This window comes from Grammomys surdaster, unplaced genomic scaffold, assembly GCF_004785775.1.
Source record: "Grammomys surdaster isolate TR1022 unplaced genomic scaffold, NIH_TR_1.0 126059, whole genome shotgun sequence".
In the NCBI taxonomy this organism is placed as follows: Eukaryota; Metazoa; Chordata; class Mammalia; order Rodentia; family Muridae; genus Grammomys; species Grammomys surdaster.
The window spans coordinates 1,877,893-1,900,948 of record NW_021620869.1 but is presented as its reverse complement, the minus strand read 5'-3'; the positions used below and the strand labels follow the sequence as shown (position 1 = coordinate 1,900,948).

Below are 23,056 nucleotides of genomic sequence, written 5' to 3'. Positions count from 1 at the left end.
AGGTACTGGAAATGTTGTCTTCAGGGCATGACATGGCTACTGCACCCATGAACTTGCTGTACCTAAGAGGATCTACACAAGATCAACTGAATAGATCAGTCAACATTCTAGCAGGCCACACTAACTGGACTCTGAGTTATTAACAAACAAAACAACAAGAGGAAAGGATTCAAAGAAGGGAGAGGGAAAGTGTTAGGAGTGCCTAGATAAAGAAGGGTGGAGCTGAGGAGGTGTATGATCAAGATGGTTTGCATGTATGAAATTGTCAAGGAATAAATAAAAAGTGTTCTACTTAAAAATATCAAGGGGGAGCTAGATGGCTTAGTGATTTAAGAGTGCTGACTTTTCTTTCAGAGGACTCAGGTTCTGTTCCCAGCACCCACATGGTGGCTCACAATTGTCTATAAGTTCAGCATTAGGGATCTGATGTCTTCTTCTGGCTTCTGTGGGCATTATACACGTGTGGTGCACAGACATACACACAATCAAACCACCCATGTATATAAAACACACACACACACACACACACACACACACACACACCATCAATGGCCTAAGCTCTAGCAGTGCTAAGAGTGCATGCTGCTTTTGTACCCACATTGGGTGGCTCACAACTGCCTACTGGAGCTCTAGGGGAATCCAATGCTGATGGATCATCCCACGGACACCTGCACTCACTTGCACATAGCCTGTCATCATATACATAGTTAAAAATAATGTAACATCTTTAAAAACCAAAAACCAACAGTTACTACCTATGGAAGAATTACTATACAGTCATCTAACATAGACTTTATATTGTTTTTAGGTTTTTCATAGGTGCTACAGATTTAACAATCCACATGTATGTATGCATATGTGTTTGTGCACGTTTATATGTTCACAAACATTCGTGAGGAGTAATGAGAGCGATTTTCTTGGTGTGTGTGACAGTGACTCTTGAATACTGAGATTACAGGGGTGCCTCACCATGTCTTATTTCTATTTTATTTTCTACTTAACTACTGGTACATATAAGAAATCTAAAGCCAGGAATAGTGGCAGACGACTTTAGTCCCAGCATTCAGGAGACAAAAGCAGGCCAGCCTAGTTTACATTGAGAGTTCCAAGACAGCCAGTGGTACACAGAGAGAAACTATCTCAAAAAAAAAAAAAGAAAGAAAGAAAGAAAGAAAAAGAAAAAAAAGAAAAGAAAAAAGTAAAGAAATCTAAATTTGTATAGGTATTTACTTAAAATCTTGTTACCAACAGCTTTGACTAATTTCTCAATTAAGTAATTACATAACATGTAAAGAAGAACCACTTTGCTTCTATCTATGCTTAAATGAAATATAAGATTGTTTTGTTTACTGAAGCATTATTTACAACTTTCTTTAAGACCATCTTATCAATTGTCCAGGCTTCCTTGAACTCAACATGCAGCTGAGAGTAACAAAGCTTGAACTCTTGGTCTTCCTGCCCCAACTGCCCAAGTGCTGGGATTACAACTTTTTATCCTGTGCTTACCCATACATACATGTATACAAATGTACCCTGGGTGGAATGAATATGTGGAGATGGCCTACGTCAGTAAAGGCACCCATGGACCAGTGACACCAAAAGACAGAGATTCAAAAGGGCAAAATTCACTGTTTGCCAGCCCACTTAGGAGGCACAAGAGTCTCAATCCAACAGAAATGGTTCAAAACATTTGCTCAATTTTCTACATGTAAGCTCATCAGTGTGGGCCACAGAAAGGAAATCCAACTGCAGTATATTATGAATCAGGCAACAACAGGCTATTCACTAAAAAGCACAAGAGCCATGAAGAAAACAGAGAGAGACATAGGAACCAAGCCAACAGAGACTAGACCTTGCCAATGCCACAGTACCTTGGCTGTCTGAAAGAACCTGGGACAAGAACTTGTCTAAATGTGGCTACGACTCATCCAGAGTATTACATCTTTTTCTGTCCATCCAAACAGAGCTTCTAGAATCAAGTAAGTATGAGAAGGCATAGTCATGCTCTGTAGCCCAGGCTGGCCTTGAATCTCTTGTCTACCTGATTAGCCTCCCAAGTGCTAGAATTATAGACATGTACCTTTTACCATTCTTGGTTTGTAGCTGTTTCTTTTCAAAGATTTCTTTTTATTTTATGTGAGTGAGATTTGCCTAAATGTTATGTATTGACTCCATGTTTTTGCCTGGCACCCTAAGAGCCAGAAGATGTCAGATTCCTTGAAATGAGTGTTTCAGACAGATGGGAATAACCACCCAGGTGCTGGAAACTGAAGTCCTCTGTAAAAGCAGGGAATACTCTGAGTTGTCTCTCCAGCCCCTGTAGCTGTTTTCTGAATTTAAATGTCTGATCTATCATGTTAGTGCAGTGAGAAGAATGGACACACATTTACCTTCCTAAGGAAAGAACTTTTGTTCATTTAAACCAAATGATAACAAACATGCACTGTGCCTTTTTTAAATTTTTTTTTTTTTACATTTTCATTATTTCCTGGTTTTAAAATATTTTTCTTGGAAGAATGAGCTTTTGAAGAATTTAGTTGAATGAAAGTTTTAAAACACACCCCAAGTAGTATTTATCTGTACAACTAAAAATCAAAGATTCCTCAATCTTTGATATCTTCATGATGAACATTGTTTATTAAAGCATGGTTTTTAATGACTCTAAAGAATAGTCACTTCTTTGTTAGTCTAAGATAAAGGATTTTTTTTAAAATCCAAAATGAAGAGATGTTAAAAACCTTGTTGAGTGCTCAGCCCTAAAGGGGGCCTCTACATCAACACCCATTCCCAGTGAGACTCAGGGAACACTGCAATAAGGGGTCAGAGATAATGCGTCAGAAGGTGGGGAGGAGTGCTGTGGAAGACTGCCTGCTGGGCAGGACATGGCCATTACAATCACAATCTCAGAGCAGCACAAGTTACCTGCACAACAGTAAGCCAGTCAATCCCAGTACAGATGGGACAGGGGAGTCATGGAAGTCCACACCAGCTAAGGAGTTATGGGTAATATTTGCCCACTGAAGGATTGTGGTGGTGCCATGCTTTCTTCCTGGTTGTGATTGCTAGTAGGATCTCCATGCCCATGCAAAAAGCACTAATTGAACTCAGTGGGTTATTTTTAAAAGAGGGGGGTTATTCATGGAGAGTGGAAAGTGGCTGACATGATCAAGATAAAAATATGTATGTGTGAAATAGTCAAAAAATTAAAAATAACATAAAAGTATGTTCTCTGCTCAAGACTCTACAGTAAATAATTTTCACATGGAAGACAATAATGAAGAATCTATCTTACAAAATATCATAGGTCATCACAACAGTCATAATCCTGTCCAACCTGTCAGACTGAGAAGGTACTGAATATAAGCCATGAAGATGTCGTCACACAATCTCAGCTATGGCCTCTGACATTCAAGAAATTAGCCATATGTTTGTCCAATTCTCAATCTTTTGCTGTATGCCATTGGCTATAATGTTACACCTTCCCTTTCCTACTCTTTCTGTTTACAACACTCCATTCTGCCAATTCCACCTGGTAATACTCTTTAATCATTCTTTAAACCCTAGTTCAAGGACCATAATCTTTTTTGGGGGGTGGGGGTGGAAGGGGAGTGCGTGAGACAGAGTATCCCGTAGGCCAAGTAGACCCTGAATTCACTATATAGAAGATAGAAGAGGCTGACGCTGAGCTCCTCATCTTTCTTCAGAATCCACAATGCTGGACTACAGGTGTACTGATTTACAATCATATTCTTTATGAAGGATTTTCAACAAGTAACCATAGTCTACTTCCTAGCTCTTTTACATATTTCCACTATGGGCTTTCCAACAAGTAATCATAGTCAATTTTCTATCTCTTTTTATATTTCCATTATGGCACCAATCAGCCTGCAAAATAAACTTTTCTTTTGCAAGTGTATCTTCTGCAGTAAACCATAAAGAGCTCAAAAAAAAGGAAAATTTATTTTCTATCTCTGCACCCCCAGAATCCCTAACAGTGTGTGGCACCCCATTTTTTTAATGCTAAAGAAATGAGGTTATTAGGCTGACATTAGAAATTTAGAAGATCAAAATCAAACTAAAAGAAATGTATTTGAAAGTTTATTTGGCCACTGAGAAGTTAGCCTGCCCACAAAAGAGCAAAGAGAAGGATCTGCTTGTTTGTCCCGTCCCTGTCCTGTCCCCCCCATACCCTTCCCCCCCCCCATCCATTCTGAGCTGTCTGCCTTTTTCAGGTTTTTTCAAGATGAAGCACCTGTCTAAGCAGTGCAGGACTCCTAACCAATGCTACCAACAAAGCTTGGGTGCCATTGGAAATTACTTAACTGTTTCCAAATACTATTCCTGAGACTGAAAAAGATACCCTCCATTTTCTCTAAAAGCTGTCATAATAGGTTAAGAGTTGTTTTGAATCCATAAGTAGGAATTCATTTAAAACAAAAAACAAAAAACCCAAGCCCCTTTCAGCTACATTGAAGAATTGCTTTTAAGTATCCCAGTATCTAACATAATCAACAAACTTAGCCTCTGAGTACTTTAAATGTTCAAAGGTAAGCCTAAGCAATAGGTTTCACCTAGTGTTTCTGTATTCACATCTGCTTCCTAATAAAAATTTAGCTTGTAGCTACTACTAGCCTCAAACAAAATTCTGTGACTGACTTAACTGGGCTTCAGAAAGTTACCTGCTAAGAAAGTGACTCTTTAAACGGACACCAAAAAACTGTAAGTAAAGATTATAACCCTCCAGTTTTCCCCATACCTTATCCTTGTCTGTAAATATAATAAAAACCAAGTCAGTCTCTTTTGGTTTACAGTTATGCCGTAGGCAAACACCATGCCCAGTCGACACCCCCCCCCCCCCAGTCTTCTAATTCAAACAGGATATACAGTGTAGCCTCGAGCACTGGGATACTTTTCAAAGTAATAACGCACAAAAACCACCCTCTCACAACAAGGCATGTGTCAAAACAGCTTGGAATACCGACACTGTGCGCATCACCCACTAGGGTCGCGCGACTGCTGTTTCTTCTCAGGCGAGGTACTCTAGAGTGTTTTCCTATAGAAAGGCCTTGGTGCAAGGCCTAGGCAGGAGTTTACGATCGCTGACCAGCCAGGGGACCTCCTGGGATAGAGGGAAGGGCAACCAAGCCAGGCCGCACTCCAGTACTGCACCTTCCCAGCCAGCTTCAAGCCGGTCGCAGCGAGCAGGGCATGCCGCAAATCTCACCGCCCACCCTAGACTGAAAGAGGGTAGGGGGTCGTGCCGGCTCCGCCCTCCCCCGCGGGGCACGGGCTCAGGACCACACAGGAAGGCCACGTCCCCAGGGACAGGCACCACTCTATGGTGTGCGGGGGTGGGGGGCAAACCCACGTGACTAGCACGTAGCCAATCCCGGGACGACAGCCCGCCATAGAGACGGCCGCGGAGGCAGCTAGAGATGCCCGCCGGCAAGTCACAGGCGCCTGCCTATCCCGGCTCGGTGCTCCTAGCTCGGTGCTGCCGCCATCTTCCTGGAGGAAAGGGTAGAGGCAAAGGGCTCCCTCCCCTTCATTGCTCCGCACTCATGCTGCCACCTGCCCGCCCCCGGTCGTCTCTCGTTCTCAGTGGACACTTCATTCCTTCCTAATAAATATCCTTTCCCCAACTCTAGTTTCCCACAAAGTGGAGAATCTCATTACCTGCTCCTCTTTTATTAGCGTGAGGAATCCAAGCTCATAAGGTAGGAACTGTGGCGAAACAGGAACAAGACGCCATCTTGGTAAAGGAGAAGAGGCTACGCTTGACCTCCCCCCGCCCCCAGCCTCTATATGGCCAACCGCCGTGGGAGGGGCACAGCGCTTGCGCAGAGGCAGACGACAGGATCGTGTCCACGCTTGCGCTCTGCTAGCAACCGCGGGGGAGGGGACTACTCGGGGCCCAGGAAGGAGTTGGCAAGGGGCGGGACGGCGCGATGACGCAATCTGTTCGCGCGCGCTGCTGGGCGGGGTAGGTCGGTGCTGTAGCCTGGCGAGCGTTCTCGGGCGTGTTAGCGGGTAAGTGTGTGGCAATGTGTACCCACTGTCGCGCGGGCTCGAGTCGAACTGGCCGTCCTGAGAAAGTGCTAGAGTTCTCTCCTCGCCCCAGCCGCTCATGCGGTGATAACGGGTACGGAAGTGGCGCGCGTGGGGGAGGGGCGGCCGCGCCCTTAGTCCCTGGCTCCAGTGATGGATGCCTGGCCGGTGTCGTCCCTTCGAGGACATCTGGACGGGCAGCCTCCATCTGGGTGATCCTACTGGCCAGGTCCAGGGCGTTAGGGCGGCTGTGGCTGACTCCGGTGAAGTTACCGCGCACAGTCCAAGTACTGTGTGGTGGAGAGTCGGCGTTTAACGCTGGCGAATGGCGGAGTTGGGTGAGGTAGCGTTAGATTCAAATCTACGAAGCACTTGTGCTTGTGTGGCCATTTTCTACGGAGCCATTTCGTCCTGGGGATGTGAAGGGCTAGTCACTCTGGGATGTTAATGAAGTTCCCCAATTGGAAGCAGTGATAGGCGCATTGAGGAGTGGTCTTGTCTGCTGTGGCCTTCCCCGTGGTATTGCGACCCTAGACAAAGGGCTGCAGCAGTGTAAGTGACAAGTTTGGAAAGGAAGCATGGAGTGGAGGCCTTTGATTGAGAAGCGATGAAGTTCTAACTCTGAAGCTGACCGTAGGCCCAGACCACGCCTGGCCCTTTTATATCTTCCGGCCTCATTTGTTAGTGGCGCCTTGCCTTGTCCTGAACGTTTCCAGACTCTTAACATATAGAAAGAACTAGTTCAAACCACTGTGGTCTCTACGGCTGGTCTTAACCCAGTTTACTCCTCGTGTCTGGAGCGCAGTTACCTCGAACATTCTGTCTTCTGCTTATCTGTTCGCTGCTTGTTATTCAGGACTCTCACTGGATTCGATATCCTTTAGACAGATTAGGTATTTCTCTGGTGTCAATCAAGTATTGGGGTCCCTACTGCCTAGAATGGGATTTAAGTCTTAGGTTCTCAAGTATTTCCTTAGTAGTGAAAATTGTTTTAGTATCTCAGATACATTTTTAAATCTGTCTTGCTAACATAAGGAAAAACGGGGTTTTGTAGGGGTCATAAAAGCTGTTTCTGCATGATGCTTCTAATTTGAGACTCCTTATTTTCAGTGGCTTTTTTGGTAGTTGCCATTCAGGGATTCTTTGCAATACCCAGCATTCAAACTGTCAGTGTGTGCTGCTATATCTAATTTTGGTGATGATTTTCTTAGTTGTAAAGGTTGTCCTGATCCTTTTTTCAATTTTTCCACCTAGAAAAGACCTGTTTTGTTTTGTTTTGTTTTGTTTTTCCTTACAGAGCCCCACAGCTCAGTAAAGAACAGAGCTTCTCATTCTGGGTTAGCTGGGTAACCTAGGGAAAGGAGGTGGGGCCTCCCTCTATTATCATTCATGAGTGTAATTCAGCTCCCTTTGATTGTGGCTTGCTGCCCCAAGCTCCATCAAGAGTGTTCTCTTGCATAATGTACTTGTACAGTCCTCAAATCCAAGAAATGTAAATGTTAAGAGAGTGCAGGCACTTTGGGTAAAAGCTCTCCAGGGTCCTGTACTGAGGGGCCTTTGGAGATTGGGGTAGCGTATACAAATATAACAGTTTGTGTACGTGGATGATGCTTTCTATTTGTCAGTATTCCATTATTTTAAATGCCACGTGCAAAACTAAGTTTTGTTTACCTAGTCATCTTTGTCTCATGATCAGGGGGAATGGTGTTACTCTCTGAAATAAAGAAGCCGTGGGTCAAGTGTAAGGAACTTAATAACTTCTGACATCTGAAATAGGCAGTGTGAAAGAATAAAATTTTAATTTGATCATATATCTTAGATATGGGGAATCTAACTGATCTGCAGTCTGTACCTAGCAGTATGTTAGTGGATCAAGGTTTTCTCTAAAAACCAAGTGCTTCAGAACTCTTTCAGTTTTTGATTGGGCATTCCTGGGAATGTACAATTTTGGTGAAGTGCTTGCCCTGAATGGAAGATTTCTGAGTCCTTATTACCCCCCCAATCCAAAACCCCTTTTTGTTATGTTTAATAAAGTGTTAGAAAATCATTGAGAATACAAGCTCTGTTTGGGTGTATGGTAACAAATTCATAGCCTGGCATTCTCCATATTGAATCATTGTATGTATTCTCCACTTCTGTGCTTGTCTTGTGTATCAGGATGCTTGTCTTCAGACACACCAGAAGAGGGCATCAGATCCCATTACAAATGGTTGTGAGCCACTTACGTGGTTGCTGGGAACTGAACTTAGAACCTCTGAAGAGCAGTCAGTGCTCTTAACAGCTGAGCCATCTCTCCAGCCCTCAGGATACTTATAGAAAGAAAGGAAACTAATATTGGAAATTACTCTTCTTTGGTCCGAACTGACCTAGGACCTCAAAATGGCTGCAGACTTAGGTCAGTAAGCTAAGGAGATACAGAGATGTAGAAAGATACTCATGACATTTCCTGTATCTGGTGGTTAGAAATTAATGATATATAATAGTAGTGAAGGCATGTCTCTGCATTTCTACTCTCAAATATTTATCCTTCCATTATTATACCCAATGCTTAAAGAAAGGAGACATACCATAGGGATTCCAGTTTAGAATCAAATTAATTATACCAATTTAGGAGAAACCAAATGACTTGATAGTTTTAGGGCTTGTTTTTTTTAATTCTATATCCGTTCATAGCCAAGTATAGTGTTGCACCCCTGTAGTCTCAGCATTTGGGAGACTGAAATAAGATTGCCACTTTAAGTTGAGCTTTTATTATAAAGACTGTCTCAAAACCAAACAAGACAACCTAAAATGTGTTCCTGTGCATTTTAGTGTTTTGCTGTGTTTTAAGACATGTTTTTTTTTTTTTTTTTGGTTGCCTAGACTATTCCAGAACTCACTGTATGATAATCCAAGTTGGCCTCAAATTTGTAATCTTTGTACCTCAGCCTCCAGTGCTCTGTTACCACACCTGGTTTGCTTTTTATTTTATTCTTACTAAGTATTTCCCCCTATTTCCATTTCTAAATGGAATAGGAAAAACTTTGAATGTTGGCATGCAGCTCATTTGAGGAACACTTATCTAGCATAAATGAAATCAGAGGCTGACTCTTCTAAGTACCACACACACACACACACAGAATGTACACAATCACCATTCAGAAAGAAACTTTCAGATTTTGAGACATGGTCTCCCTGTGTAGTCCAAGCTGGCCTCCAGTTTTCAATCCTCCTGTCCTTTGAGTGCTAAGATTACAGTGGTGCACCACCACAGCCAGCTAGAAAGAGACTTTTGACTTGCCATCTATCTGTTTTAGCACCTTACCAAATAAATTATCATATTCTAAAATTCTTTTCTTTTTTTTTCTTTTTTTTTTGTTCTAAGCCAATCTGGAACATCTATACTCATGATCTTGTGACAGTCTCTCATATAGAGATAGAAGGCCTATACTCATCTTAGCCTGCTTTACTATTGGCCTGCTTTTTAAATATTTATTTATTTATTTATTTATTTTATGAGTTGGCTATGACTTGGTAGCTCAAAGCTTTTTTTTTTTAAGATTTTTTTTTAATTGGATGTATATGAGTGCAGTATCTGCATGTACACCGGCGTGCCAGAAGAGGGCATCAGATCACATAGATGGCTGTGAGCTTAACTGCTGAGCCATCTTTCCAGCCCTAGGCTTTCTTTTTTAGATCTGGTCTCTATAAAGTAGCTTTGACTGTCCTGGAATTCACTATGTACACTAGGCTGGCCTCAAACTCACAGAGTTCTGCCTGCCTCTGCCTCTCAAGTGCTAGGATCAAAGATGTGAGCCAGCAAGCCTGGCTACTGTTGTTTTGTTTTTTTGTTTTTTTAGACTCAAGTATTCACTACTGTCAACAAGGTAGTTTTGTTTAATGATTTTTTTTGATGCACTAATCCTAACAGAGTAGTATTAAATAATTATAAAATTGCAATATGTAGATGCTACTTTTTAGTGAAAAAATGAGGCATTTGGGTATTTGGTTATATTAAACAACTATAATTAATTTTTCATAGAAATAATAGCTTACCATTTTTAGGAGCCTTGTGCATACTGAATTATAAATGAAGTGTTGTTCTAAGATTTGCTTCACTGTAATTCAGGCAAGCTGGAAATAAACTAATATTGGACTTGAGTGTTAATTATTAAAATTGAATAAAGGATGGTACCTGAGGATTCATTTTATTGTGATATTTTTGGGTGTGCTTGAAGTTTTTCTTTAGTGTTTAAAGTAATTATAAGAGTAATGGACTTTTTATCTAATATTTATTATATTTCAAATAGATTTAATATCCCCTTTTACAAACATTGTATTTTATGTATATGAGTGTTTTGTATATCTGTGTATCACATGCCAGGTGCCCAGAGAGGTTAAAAGAGAACATTGGGTCCTCTGGAACTTGAGTTAACAGACAGACATATGTGAGTTGCATGTCATTGCTGGGATCAAACCTGGGTCCTCTGGAAGAGCAAGCCAATGCTTTTAGCTTGGGAACCATCTCTTCATCTCCTAGCTTAAAAAATCCCGTTGTTTAAGGAATAGTATTTGCTATTAGGTTGGGAAATAACCCTGAATTATATATAAGAAGTTTCCTTAGTGTTTTCATGCAGATTGATTGCTGAATTTAATTAAATACCTCATTGGTATCTGTTTATATATGGGTTTCTCTTCTTTTGTTATATTGATACTTTTGATACATTACTAGAATCTAATTGCCAGCAAATAGTTTTAAATTTTGTATTTATATCCATGAATGAAGCTAATTTGATATTTGTTATTTCTTTACTGTGGAACCTTCTTCCTTTCCCATCTGTATTGTTATTAAAATTATGTTGATTTCACTAACAAACCTGAGCATTTCCCTTCTTTCTGCAGTGACTTGGAATAGTTAAATGACTTTGTTATTGTCTCTTCAGAATTTCATGCTATTTTGCTCTAATTCCATCTGGTATTAGCCCCTTTACATTTATAGTTTAGGGGTGTGTGTGTGTGTGCATGTGTGTGTGTGCATGCATGTGGATGCTTTGCTCTCTTTTCTAGAATGTTTTAATATTTATGTATGTATTTGGGGAGCATGGGGCATATGCTCCTTGTGTGCTGAGATTAGTAGACAACTTGCTGGAGCCTATTCTTCCTTTACCATGTGAATCCCTGAGATCTAACTCTGGTATTCAGGCTTGGAGGCAAGACCCTTGTAACGATGAGCCAGCCATCTAGCTGGTCCTATTGCTAGAGTTTAGTGGCATCAGTTCTAGCTTTCTGTTTTGGTAATGTATAGTGTAATATATAATTGTGGCCTTTTTGTAGTCTTTATTTGTGATTGTGCCTTCTTTTATGCCTATTCTCATTTCTCTAGTTGGATTTATATGGAAAAGAACTTGTTTTTGTCAGTCATGGTGGCAGATTCCTTTAACTAGAAACACTGGGGAGGTAGAGGCAAATGGATTTCTATGAGTTAGAAGCCAGCTCAGTCTACATAGTTTCAGGACAGCCAGAGCTAAATAGTGAGACCCTCAAAGCATTTATTTCAAAGATTTAGCTTTTGGACTTACTTGTCCTTCTATTTTTAGAATAATTTCATTTCTTTTCTCTTTATTTCTTCAGAATTTTTTTTTATCATTTGTGGATATTTTTAGGGACAAAACTTCTTTCTTTCATTTATTACATCCAGACTGCAGTTGCTCCTCCTTTCTCTCCTCCCAGTTTCTCCCTTCCACTTCTCTTCTCCCCCAAATCCACTCCTCCCAGGGATATCAAGCAAGCATGACATATCAAGTTTCGATAAGACTAGGTACCTCCCTCATATTAAGGCTAGACGAGGAAAAGGGTCCCAAAAGCAGGCAAAAGGGTCAGAGATAGCTCCCACGCCCACTGTTAGGAGTCCCACAAGAATAGCAAGCTACACACCATAACATACGCACAGGATCTAGGTCAGACCCATATAGGTTCCTTTATACTTGGTCTAGTCTCTGAGCCCCCATGAGCCCAGGTTAGTGGAACAAAATTTCTTTATTTGCACTGTTACTGATAAAAATATATAAACTCAAGTTTGAGTTTGTCCTCTAAATGGACATCTGCATCTCCCCCACCCCAATTCCATTGGTTCCTAGAAACAACTTGTGGTTTTTGCTTTGGGAATTTCCTTAATCCGAGTTCAGGATCGTTCCAGCTCTTTGAAAGTTTGTTTCTTTTCACCTTTAGTTTAAACAGATCATGTGTTGAGAGTGTTGATTGCAAAAAGCTTTCAGGCTGGACATAGTAGTTCATACATACCTTTAATCCCTCTGGAGATAGAGGCAGGCAGATCTCTATGAGTTTGAAGCCATTCTGGTTTACATAGCAAGTTTCAGGACCATGAGAAACTATTTCTAAAACAAAACCCTAAAAAGTAAATGAAAGCTTTCACGTTTTCTTAATATTTTTAAAATGTAGGCTATGTGGTTTTATTCATTCCTTATTCCATAGAGCTTCTGTATATCAATTAAGCAAGACTGGTTGTATTATTACTGTCTTTCTGCCCTTGGAATACTGTTTAAGTTGATTTGGAATTTTTCTTTGTCTTTGCTTTATGGTTTTATCTGTAGTAATGTATTTGGACAGGGCTCTGTTATCTTCCTTATCTGTTATCTTCCTTACAAAAAATTTAAATGATTGTCTCTTAATGCTTTTGCATTATCAAGAGTTAATATGATGACTTATACATATTTATTTGGAATACAACTGTGTTTCCATGGAATCCCAAGTATATCCCATGTATTAACTGTTAAAGAAGTTAGATGTTATTTATTAAAATCAAAATAACTTGACAATTTTGACCTTTATGACCCTTGGAAGGTGATAAAAACAGTAAGAATTTGATACTACAGGCGGGAGTGGGGTGGGGATTAGAGAAGAAGCTAGTTTTCCTGCTACAATAACTTTGAATTTCTTGATGTTTTTGTTTAACATTTATTTATTTATTTTAATTTATTTTTCACAAATCGTAATTCATTCACACAGGGGTTATAAACACAGAAAGGCAGGATGTGGGGAAGGGAATGACACTGGAGTGTGGGAGTTCAGGGGGAATACAGATATCTTCAGAACCGGGTATCAACTGGGTGAAGGTTCAGGGGACAAGTCACTATGACTCTGCCTATGACTCGCTTGTCCTTATCTAAGTTGGTATTGTCTGCCAAGGCTACCTGTTTACAAGGTCTATGACTACTCAGGCTGGTAAATTTCCACAAAAGCTGCCTGTTTACATTAGCTTATAGCCATCTGTTTCAATGTGTTTCCACTGAGACCCAAGACTTGGTGTTAGTATACATGTATGATAGGCCTATTGCTGATTTTAGGCCTATGGCTGATTTTAGGCCTTTAGTGTGTAAGCAGGGCTGCCCCTGACATCTCCTCCCTTCTCTAAGTATAGAAGAGCTGTGGCAATTCTAAACTTGCGAAGGCAGGGATAGAGGCCTGACCTCCAGTATTTGAAGGGGACCTTGTAATGGCTCCAGTCCCCCTGTCGTTGTCCAGTGAGGCATGAGGGCCATACTCGTCCTGATGTCTTTTTCCTGGAGAGGGGATACTTTTGACATCAACCCCTATGCAGTCAGGCTTGTCCCTCAGGGAACCCAGATAGATATTTTTATCTTTTATTTATATTCCCTTGCAGTGCTTAGCCTCGCAGCCTAAGCAAGAATTCAGACCACCTGTCAGAGGGGGTTCTGGGTGGCCCCTCTCTGCTTGGTCTAGGGGCAGAAGTCCCCCCTTTTAGGTTGGGTGGAGATGGGTTTTGGGAACACCCTGTATAAAGTAACAACCTCATCTTGAGTCTTGTGGTCCTCCATAGCTAACTTATGATAATGTATCTGAGTAGGTTTTGCTACCAAACTATTTATCTGTTGTATCATAGAGTTAATCCGCCTATTTGAAGGCCAGGGACCAGGAGAAAAAAGCAAAAAGAACCCAAATAATGGTCCCAAGATGGAAGGAAATAGGGTTGACAACCTTGGAGAGGCTGAAAACCAATTCTTGTACCAGCATTCATCTGTCTCTTTCTCTCTCTGATTTTTCTTAGGGCCTTCACTACTTATTTCATGCTCTCTTTAACCCTCCTTGTCTTGTCTATGTAAAGGCAACCTTGTTCTTTAAGGGCTGTACACAGTCAAGAGCTGTACACAGCCTTTTCTATTGGTAATAGAGTAAATCAAGTCCAATAAGGATCTTTGCGGTTTTAGGAGGTCTCTTCAGACGGCGAAACGAGGGATTTCTTCAGATTAAGATGTCAATCTCTAGCTGTTTCATGTTCTTGTCAGTGGCCCTTCAAAGGTCTGAGTAGTATAAGTTCGGAGGCCAGCATCTGGATTAGAACTTCTAACAGCAGACATCACGGGTGATTCATTTTTACCTGGGATGCTGCCTGAGTTAAAGCTCCTGGGAGTCCCTCTTTCAGTTTTCTTGGGTTGGGTACAGAGCTGCCGCCTGTGACCTGCTCTATGCTCGGGCCCAGACAGGAAGTCCCCTTAACATTTATCTTTACTCTTTACAGAAGACAAAACATTTTTAAAAATATCTCTGATCTTATTTTTCCTTCACTTAAAATTCAACATTTACATTTTACAAGATTTATAGCCACATTTTGTGAAAATGAAATCCTTAATTTTCACTGTAGCCCATTGGCTGGTAGGAGGAGCTACCCCAAATTGTTGAGTTCTAACTCCTCTGTATTGCATATTTCAAAGTACACCATGAATGCAAACAGCTAATGGTAACATTTTTCTCCTATAAATAGAGGAAATCATGTAGAGAATTCTAGTTCTCCATATTACTTTCTATAGGCAGGTGTCTGCTGTCATTCTTTTTATCATGTAAGTTAAAAATGTCCCCATATGCTAGTATATAAAAGCACATAATATCTACCTTTTAATGAGAATAGCAGTAGCTGCATGAAGGAGATGTTTTGTGTACCATGAGTCAAGCTGTTGGAAGAAAATTATTTCTGACTAATCGCAGAAGAACATGTGAAGCAGATATTGTTTGCTGGGCAGGTGAACTGTATTGAGAAAGTTGTAATCATGTCCAGTTCCACTATAATAAATAACCATAAGCATGTCGTGCATACATTTATTTTTATGCATGATTTTATACATATGGCTATTTTTCTTTCCATAAAAATGGTATTGAACTGTATATACTGTCTTCTATCCTACATGCTTCGTATAGAAGTATATTGTTAACATTCTCCTTTGTCAGGTACTCTTCTATGACTTAAAACAACAGAAACTGTCCATTTGCTTCTGTTGACACTGGCCATATTCAGTATAACCAAATTATGTTGGCTTGGTCTGTTTGTTTTATTCCAATTTGTCTTTTAAGGAGGACATCCTTTTTTTTTTTTTTTCCACATTAATTTTTTCAAATTTCACCTTTTTATTTTTTGGTCTTGATGTAAGGTTGTTATAGTTTTCACTGTCTGTGTATTCTGATTTGATTAAGTTGCTATTTATTACTTTTATCATTTATTTTTTTAAGACTTTAACAAGACAAATATTGGCCCAATGTTGTGGCTCACACTTTTAAGGCCAGCTAGGGATATACAGTAGAGAGATCCTATCCGGAAGAAAAAAATGCCCACAAAATCAAGAAAACTATCCAGGGGTGGCCTTGAATTCACTTTCTTCTTGCCTCAGCCTTCCCATGTTGGGGTTACAGGAATGGACCACTGTATATAGTTTTAAATTTTTCTATTGATTTGGGATGACTGCTTTATTCCCCGTTAGTGACTACCTTTCCTATTATCTCCCAATGGACCATTCTTTACAGTCAGGGTATAGTACAGCTTCTGGCAAGTCTGTACTCCATCTGACCCATTTATCTCTCCTTTAGAAGGTTTTACTTCTTTATTTTCACACCTGCCCCTAATTTTTCAACTTTGCTGAGATAGTTTAATATATTTATTTGTTGCCTATTAATAGCATTTTTTCAAGGATGTCCTTTCTATCTAAGGGACCTTAATTCATTCTTACACAGTTCCAGATAGCTGGCTAGTATATAGATTGGTATTTGTTTTTGACAGGAAGATTTTGTTTGTTTTTTTTCTTTGCCTCTATATGTTCTCCCCTGCTGGACACTTTGAAAATCCTTTATGTAGGTGTCCTTAATTTTTCAACATCAAAGCTTAGAGAAGCCAGGCTGGGGAGATGGCTCAGTGGTTAAAAGCACTGATTGTTCTTCCAGAGGTCCTGAGTTCAATTCCCAGCAACCAAATGGTGGCTCACTACCATCTGTAATGGGATCTGTTGCACTCTTCTGGTGTGTGTCTGAAGACAACAACAGTGTATGTACTCTTATAAATAATAATAAATAAGTAATATTTTTTAAAAAAAGCTTATAGAAGCCAGTGGAAAGACTCAGTTCCTCATGAAACGTCATAATACTCAAAGGCCTGTGAATTCTTTTGCATGCCTACCTTAATTTACCTACTCAAATACAGTGAAGTGCAGGAACCTCATTTTGTCTTAGGTGCTTGAAAACATTTCCACTGTAGAGAGAAACTTGGGGTCTGCAGTGATTATGTAGGTAGGTTAAGGTTTGGAAAACATCACAGAAACTTTCTGCTAAGTTCTGAGTTCCAACGGAAGTCAAAGGAAACACATTCCATGTTTCCCAAAGCTTCAGGGTTGTAAATTTTGTGTAAAAATTCAGCTCTGGGGCTAGAGAGATGGTCTCAGTGGTTAAGAACACTTACTGCTCTTTTGGAGGCCCTGGATTTGGACTTGGATTTGGCTCCTGACATCTACATGGTGGTTCACAGCCATCCATAATTCCAGTTCCAGGGGATCTGACACCTGACCTCAGAGGTACCAAACAGGCACATAAACATTAAAAAATTCAATCTGTCCTCTTTACTTGTAAATGTGCTTCATGTTGTACCTTGTGCCCCAGGGCCAAAATTTAGTTCCCAAGTTAAACTAGTGTTCTTTCAGTCAGAGATGACACACATTCAGGATCCAGGACTCTGGACACAGTGGTATCCTTTTTCCTTGAAAATCTTCAGTTACATTAGAGATATGAAGTAGGTTGTCTTTTTCTCCCATCCTGTCATCCCTGATGTCTAGAATATAATCAGTTCTGAAAGAAAAAAAGTATATATTTGGAAATATAGAAATGTATGTCCAGATACTTTTGTCAGCTTATTTAATTTTTTCTTTGTATTGAGTAATCTAGAGGAATGTTTGAGGTTACTGGGAAGCTAAAGAAACAAACTGATGTTACGTGTCTACCTTCATGGGTCAGTTCATGCTGCTAAATATGCATATACAAATTCAGATATTCGTCTTTTCTTTTTTAACAGATAGACAGAAAAATCAAGAAAGATGTCTAAGGTAAGGTCATAGTTCATGTATCTATGGTGTAAAGAGAAATTGTTTTAAATTTTCAGATAGCTAATAAGGATTTCGAAAGATAAATTTCTGATTTTGTATTATTCTAAAGTTTTGAGTTGCCTTCTTTACCAGATTTTTAAATCTGTCAATATAAATCCTTTCGACCATCTTAGATTTTTCCTATACCAATCAAATAGCAACTAAAAAGTCTAATAATTCATATAACTAAATTAATAGGGCTCTTAGACATACTACATTGGTTTAGATTAGCCCTTATAAATTGTTCCAGAACCCTGATATAAATTAGTTCTAAAGGACATAAGCTAAGAAAGTGGGACTTGTAGTTAAAACTGAAGGTTATCATTTTGCTTTGCCTTTTATTTCTGAGTCTATTGGTGTGTATTACTACCCAAAGTAAAGCCATAATATCATTTACTGTTTCTTATACAAATAATGTGGAACAGAGATTAAATAAAAGAGCTATTCTACCCCAGAAATAATCACTATGAAAGTTTTAGGTATATTTTTGTATGTATGTACATGTGAATGGACAGTTATAAATGTAATCGTAAGAGAAATGCTATTTTATAACTTATTTTCATTTAGTTCAAATAATGCAGTAACATTTTTTTCATTTTTGTATGCTATTGCATAAATTGTAGGATTTAAGGGGTGGGGGAGGCTGTGTGAGCATGTGCATGCATGTGTGTGCAGAAGCTAGAGTTCAACCTTGGATATCATTCTTCATTGTCCATCAGTGTTTTATTTGTTGGTTGGTTTGTCCTCCCTCCTCTCTCTATGTGTGTCTGGGGGAGGAGGGAGAGTGACAGAGACAGATCTCTTACTAACCTGGAGCCTCAATTATCCACCCATCTTCACTTGTCCAGGGCTAAGATCACAAAGGCTTAGCACCATGCCCAGTTTTTTTTGTTTTGTTTTTAATTTGCTTTCTAGTGATTGACTTCAGGTTGTCGGACTTGCAAGGCAAGTACTCTATCTTCTTATCTCCTAGATTGTGGTTTTATTGTTCTTGATTTACCACATCTTTCATCGTCTTTAGTCTTATCAGGCATTCTTTCATCAAGAATATTGATGTCTTCAGACACAGTGAGGCTGAAACAGGAAGACTGCAAGCTCCAGATCAGCCAGGAATATGGAGAGAGCCTGTCAAAAACAAACAGCTAGATATTTCAGGGTAGTCCACTGTGGGCTTAGTTTATTGATGTCTTCAGACACAGTGAGGCAGAAACAGGAAGACTGCAAGCTCCAGATCAGCCAGGAATATGGAGTGAGCCTGTCAAAAACAAACAACTAGATATTTCAGGGTAGTCCGCTGTGGGCTTAGTTTTTTTGTCTGATAGTTTTTTTTTTTTTTAAAGATTTATTTATTATATATATATGAGTACATTGTAGCTATCTTCACACACACCAGAAGAGGGCATCAGATCACATTACAGATGGTTGTGAGCCACCATGTGGTTGCTGGGAATTGAACTCAGGACCTCTGGAAGAGCAGTCAGGGTTCTTAACCACTCAGCCATCTCTCCAGCCCTGTCTGATAGTTTTTGAACCTGAAATCTCAACATTCCACTCCTAGATTCCCTGCCTTTCTCTGTGACATAAGAGAAAGGATAGAAGAAGCGTCTCATTCCCAGATGTTTTCACAGAGCATCATTCCTGATACCTGGTTGGAGGCTAGTATTTAGCTAAGTGTTTAATGAGAGAGTCGGTTTTCTATAACTCTCTTTATCTCAAGCCATAATTTAATTTGTTTCTTTGAGATAAGCTAGTCTTGCATATTTTACATAGTTATATTGCTAAGCAGAAATTGGCTGTCAATGCTAATTATGAGCCAGCATATAAGTAAGGAATTAGATTGGCTTGTGTATATATTTTAAATGATTTAGTTATTTTTATTTTCTGTGTATTGGTGTTTTGCCTGCATGTCTGTCTGTCTGTATTAGAGTATTGAATCCCTGGGAGCTGGAGCTATAGACAGTTGTGAGCTAGCATGTGGGTGCTGGGAATTGACCTGGGTCCCCTGGAAGAACAGCCAGTGCTCATAACCGCTGAGCCATCTCTCCGGGTTCAGATTGTGTTTTCTTTAATCCACTTAAGTGTACAATTTTCTGATAAAAGTATACGTGGTGATTTGTGGAGGGTTTTTTCTGTTGATTTTATTTTATTTTTTTAATTTGGGAGAGCTACTGATTACCATGTTTTTCACAGGTCTGATAATGTCATAAAAGCAACCAATAAGGTGTTTATTAGCTCTATTTTGTATTTTTAAATCTTTAGCAACAACCAACTCAGTTTATAAATCCAGAAACTCCTGGGTATGTTGGATTTGCAAATCTTCCCAATCAAGTTCACCGAAAATCAGTGAAAAAGGGGTTCGAGTTCACTCTGATGGTGGTTGGTAAGAAGCTATCTTTCTAAATGTTCCCCTTTCCCAACCTATGAAATGCATTGGCCTTACCTGTAATGTAAGTGAGAAAATTTCTTTCTTCGCAAAATCAACTCTGGAACTTAAAAATATTTATATTTATTTGGCCAAGATTTCATGTATATGCACACATACATTCAGTAAACTTTGCTCAAGAAGAAAATATGATTTTTATTTAATTTCTTTATTCATATACAATGGAAGTTTCTTTGTTATAATTAACTTTTAAAATGCTTGCTCCCTACTAGGATCTCTTTGGGTTTTTGTTGTTGTTTCTTTTTTATTATTTATGTGTGTGCATGTATTTAATGTGCACAGAGGCACACTTGTGTAGAGGTGGTTCTCTACATCTCTTTCATCTTTATATGGATTCTAAGGATAGAACTCAGAACACCAGGCTTTTGAACAGCAAGTGCCTTTTGCTTTCTGAATCATCTTGTTGTCCTTCACACCCCTTTTAAGTTGTAGGTGGTTTTGTAGAAATGATGTGACTTCCAAGACTAGCTCATAAAAGATACTAGAGGAAGCTAGCTGTCATAACTTTATAAAGGCAAGGAGCTGAGCCTGCCAGTAGCCTAGTAGATGACCTACTTCAGAACATCTTCCAGGCCCAGTTAGGCTTCCTATACACATCTGCCATCCCTGCTGACGTCAGCCACTGTCTTACGAGAGACACCAAACAAGAAGGATCTTAAAGACACTGTCAAAGGCAGAGCATGGTGGTGCATACCTTCAATTTCAGCACTTGTGGGGCAGAGACAGGAAGATCTCAGTGAGTCTGAAGCCAGCCTGGTCTACATAGTGAGTTCTGGAACAACCAGGACTACATAGATCCTGTCTCAAAACAACAACAAAAATAGACACTGCCAATTTTGACGACCCAAATTTGTAAGGTATTGTTAAAGGTGAATTTGCAGAATTGTTAAATATTAGAGATGACTATGTAATCATTTAATTGGTATTGTGTTTAATTATCCCTTAAAAATTAGTAATTTATAAAATTCTAGTGGAAGTACTTTGAAATTGAGTGGTTGCTTGAATGTACTTCTGTTGTATCAGCTATAGATGCTGGCATAATGTGTTATGGAGCCTACTGTGTATTGGGTTTTAGCATGATAGTAGAAGCTTAATGATAAACTGTGGTGGAGGGGTTTTTTTTTATTGTTTTTGTTACTGTTTGTTTTAAACGGTGTTTCACTATGTAGCACTGGCTGACCTAGAAGCAGCTATGTAGACTAGGCTGGGCTCAAACTTACAGAGAAATGCATATATACAGAGATATACACTACCTTGTGTGTTGTTCAATGCTTAAGCCACCATACCTGGCTCTAATGATGAACTGTTTGTTACTCTGTTAGCCATATCACATTTTAGTTAGTTTTTTGCAGTTGCTAAATTTCTAAACTGATTAAGCATTTGAAAAGCTTAATGGTGGTTATGATCAAGTAAGACTTGATTATTCCTTAGAATTAATAGTTCACAGATCTAAAATGAAGATAGATACCAACATATTTTGGAATATAATGTTTTTACATAATAAAAATAATGAGTTTAAGTTCTTGGTAGAAAAGGCCAGTGTACTCTGTCACATTATTATCTGATATGTAGCACTCAAAAAAGAAGCAGTATCTTCACTCTCTGACTGTATATAATTCAGGAGTCAGTAAGCTTTCTAAAAAGCACCACATTAGCCTGAGCCATATAGTGTAGTCATAATATTCAGCTCTAAACTTACAGAAGGAAAGGAGCCATAGTCAGCACATAAACAAGTAGGCATAATGTTCCAGTAAAGCTTCGTTTACAAGAAAGGCAGCAGACTGGATTTGAGTTGATGTCTGAGGTTTATCAGCCCCTGAAATAAGTTAGCCCTCCTGTAGTGAAGAACTAGAAGACTAACTATTACATATGTATTTGGGTTGTTGTTGCTTATTTTAACAACCTGGACTGTAGGCAATGTAGGAATTTAGTCCTTCACAGAAAGAAAACAAATTACATAGACCTGTCAAGTTACTACATGGTTCTTCTACCTTTTACCAGAAGGGGAGAATGAAATCGATCAAGAATATAACAATGTCTCAGAGCTAGAACCTGAGGTAGCTAGGCAAAATTCTCAAAAAGCAAAAGAATTCCAGAATTACACACCAGGACTCCTTCTGAGGTATTGGCCAAAAGTGTCCTTATCAGGCAGTGAACTGAACTGGAGACTGCACAGGGCTAGAAAACTCTTGTGTGTTTGGAAACATTTGAATTCCAGCCATTCAAAGAGAACTCGTTAAACATTCAGGGCACTTAGTAGGGTCTACAGGGCTAAAGTAGACATAAAGTATATTGTTATTTATCCCTAAAAAATTATAAACAAGCCTTGGAGAATCAAACTGCTTAACTACTTACTAAGTTAGAAATATCATTTATTAAAGATATCACACTTACTAAAGTGTGATAGTGCATGTCTGTAAACCCAGTGCTTAGGTAGAAGAGGAATCCAAGTTGGAGACCAACCTGAGCAACATAATGAGACTTTGACACGGAGAGGAGAAAGAAATATTCGGCCATTTACAGTGTTATATTCATACTCTCCAATATACTGTTAAAACAAAAATTAAAACATGAGTTTGGATTTTTTTTTAAAACTGAATAGCCAAAGCAAAATTATACAGTTGGGATGTTTTGAATACTGTCTCTTATGGGCTACCTGTAGGCTAATGTCTTTGAACATTTGGTCTCTGATGATAGTGCTGTTGAGGGAGGTTATGGGTCCTTGAAGAGGTGGACCCTTGCTTGAGGAATTACATCATTGATGTAGGGCTTAAGAGATTTTGCTTTATCCTGCTTCTAATTTGCATGCGTCCTTTCTCTCTCTTGTCTCCTGTTCCTCTTCTTCCTACAACTCCATCTCTGGATAGAAGTGCTTGCGGATAGACCTGACAACCAAAATTTGACCGAGCCCAGAAGTTGTCAGGGGAGAACTAAATCCCAAGAATTGGCCTTTGAGCTTCACAAAGGACCCATACAGCCATAGCACATATGTACAAGCATACAATACATTTTTTAAAATTCAAAGTTAAATTAGTTATTGAGTTTTTGTTTTGTTGGGGGTTTTTGTTCTTTTGGGTTTTTTTTTTTGTTTTTTGTTGTTGTTGTTTTGTTGTTGTTTTTTTTTTTTTTTTTTTTTTTTTTTTTTTTTTTTTAG

At 39.4% G+C, this 23,056-nt stretch overlaps 2 protein-coding genes across 4 annotated transcripts in view; one reads left to right on the top strand and one right to left on the bottom strand.

Moving 5' to 3' along the window:
* Positions 1-5,881, bottom strand: part of Hdlbp (high density lipoprotein binding protein) — a 69,639-nt gene extending 63,758 nt beyond the window's left edge. The window contains exon 1 of the mRNA XM_028755443.1: positions 5,677-5,881. The gene's annotated coding sequence lies outside the window, so the exon portion shown is untranslated. The remainder of the gene's footprint in view (positions 1-5,676) is intronic.
* Positions 5,882-5,966: 85 nt separating this feature from the next.
* Positions 5,967-23,056, top strand: part of Septin2 (septin 2) — a 34,780-nt gene continuing 17,690 nt past the window's right edge. The window contains exons 1-3 of one of the 3 annotated variants that reach the window (XM_028755334.1): positions 5,967-6,030; positions 17,390-17,420; positions 19,719-19,839. In XM_028755334.1, coding sequence (XP_028611167.1) covers positions 17,412-17,420; positions 19,719-19,839 — 130 coding nt within the window. In that variant the 5' untranslated portion in view covers positions 5,967-6,030; positions 17,390-17,411. Of the gene's footprint in view, positions 6,031-6,123; positions 6,143-17,389; positions 17,421-19,718; positions 19,840-23,056 lie in introns of those variants that run through there. The other 2 variants (XM_028755336.1, XM_028755335.1) reach the window with 2 other exon arrangements.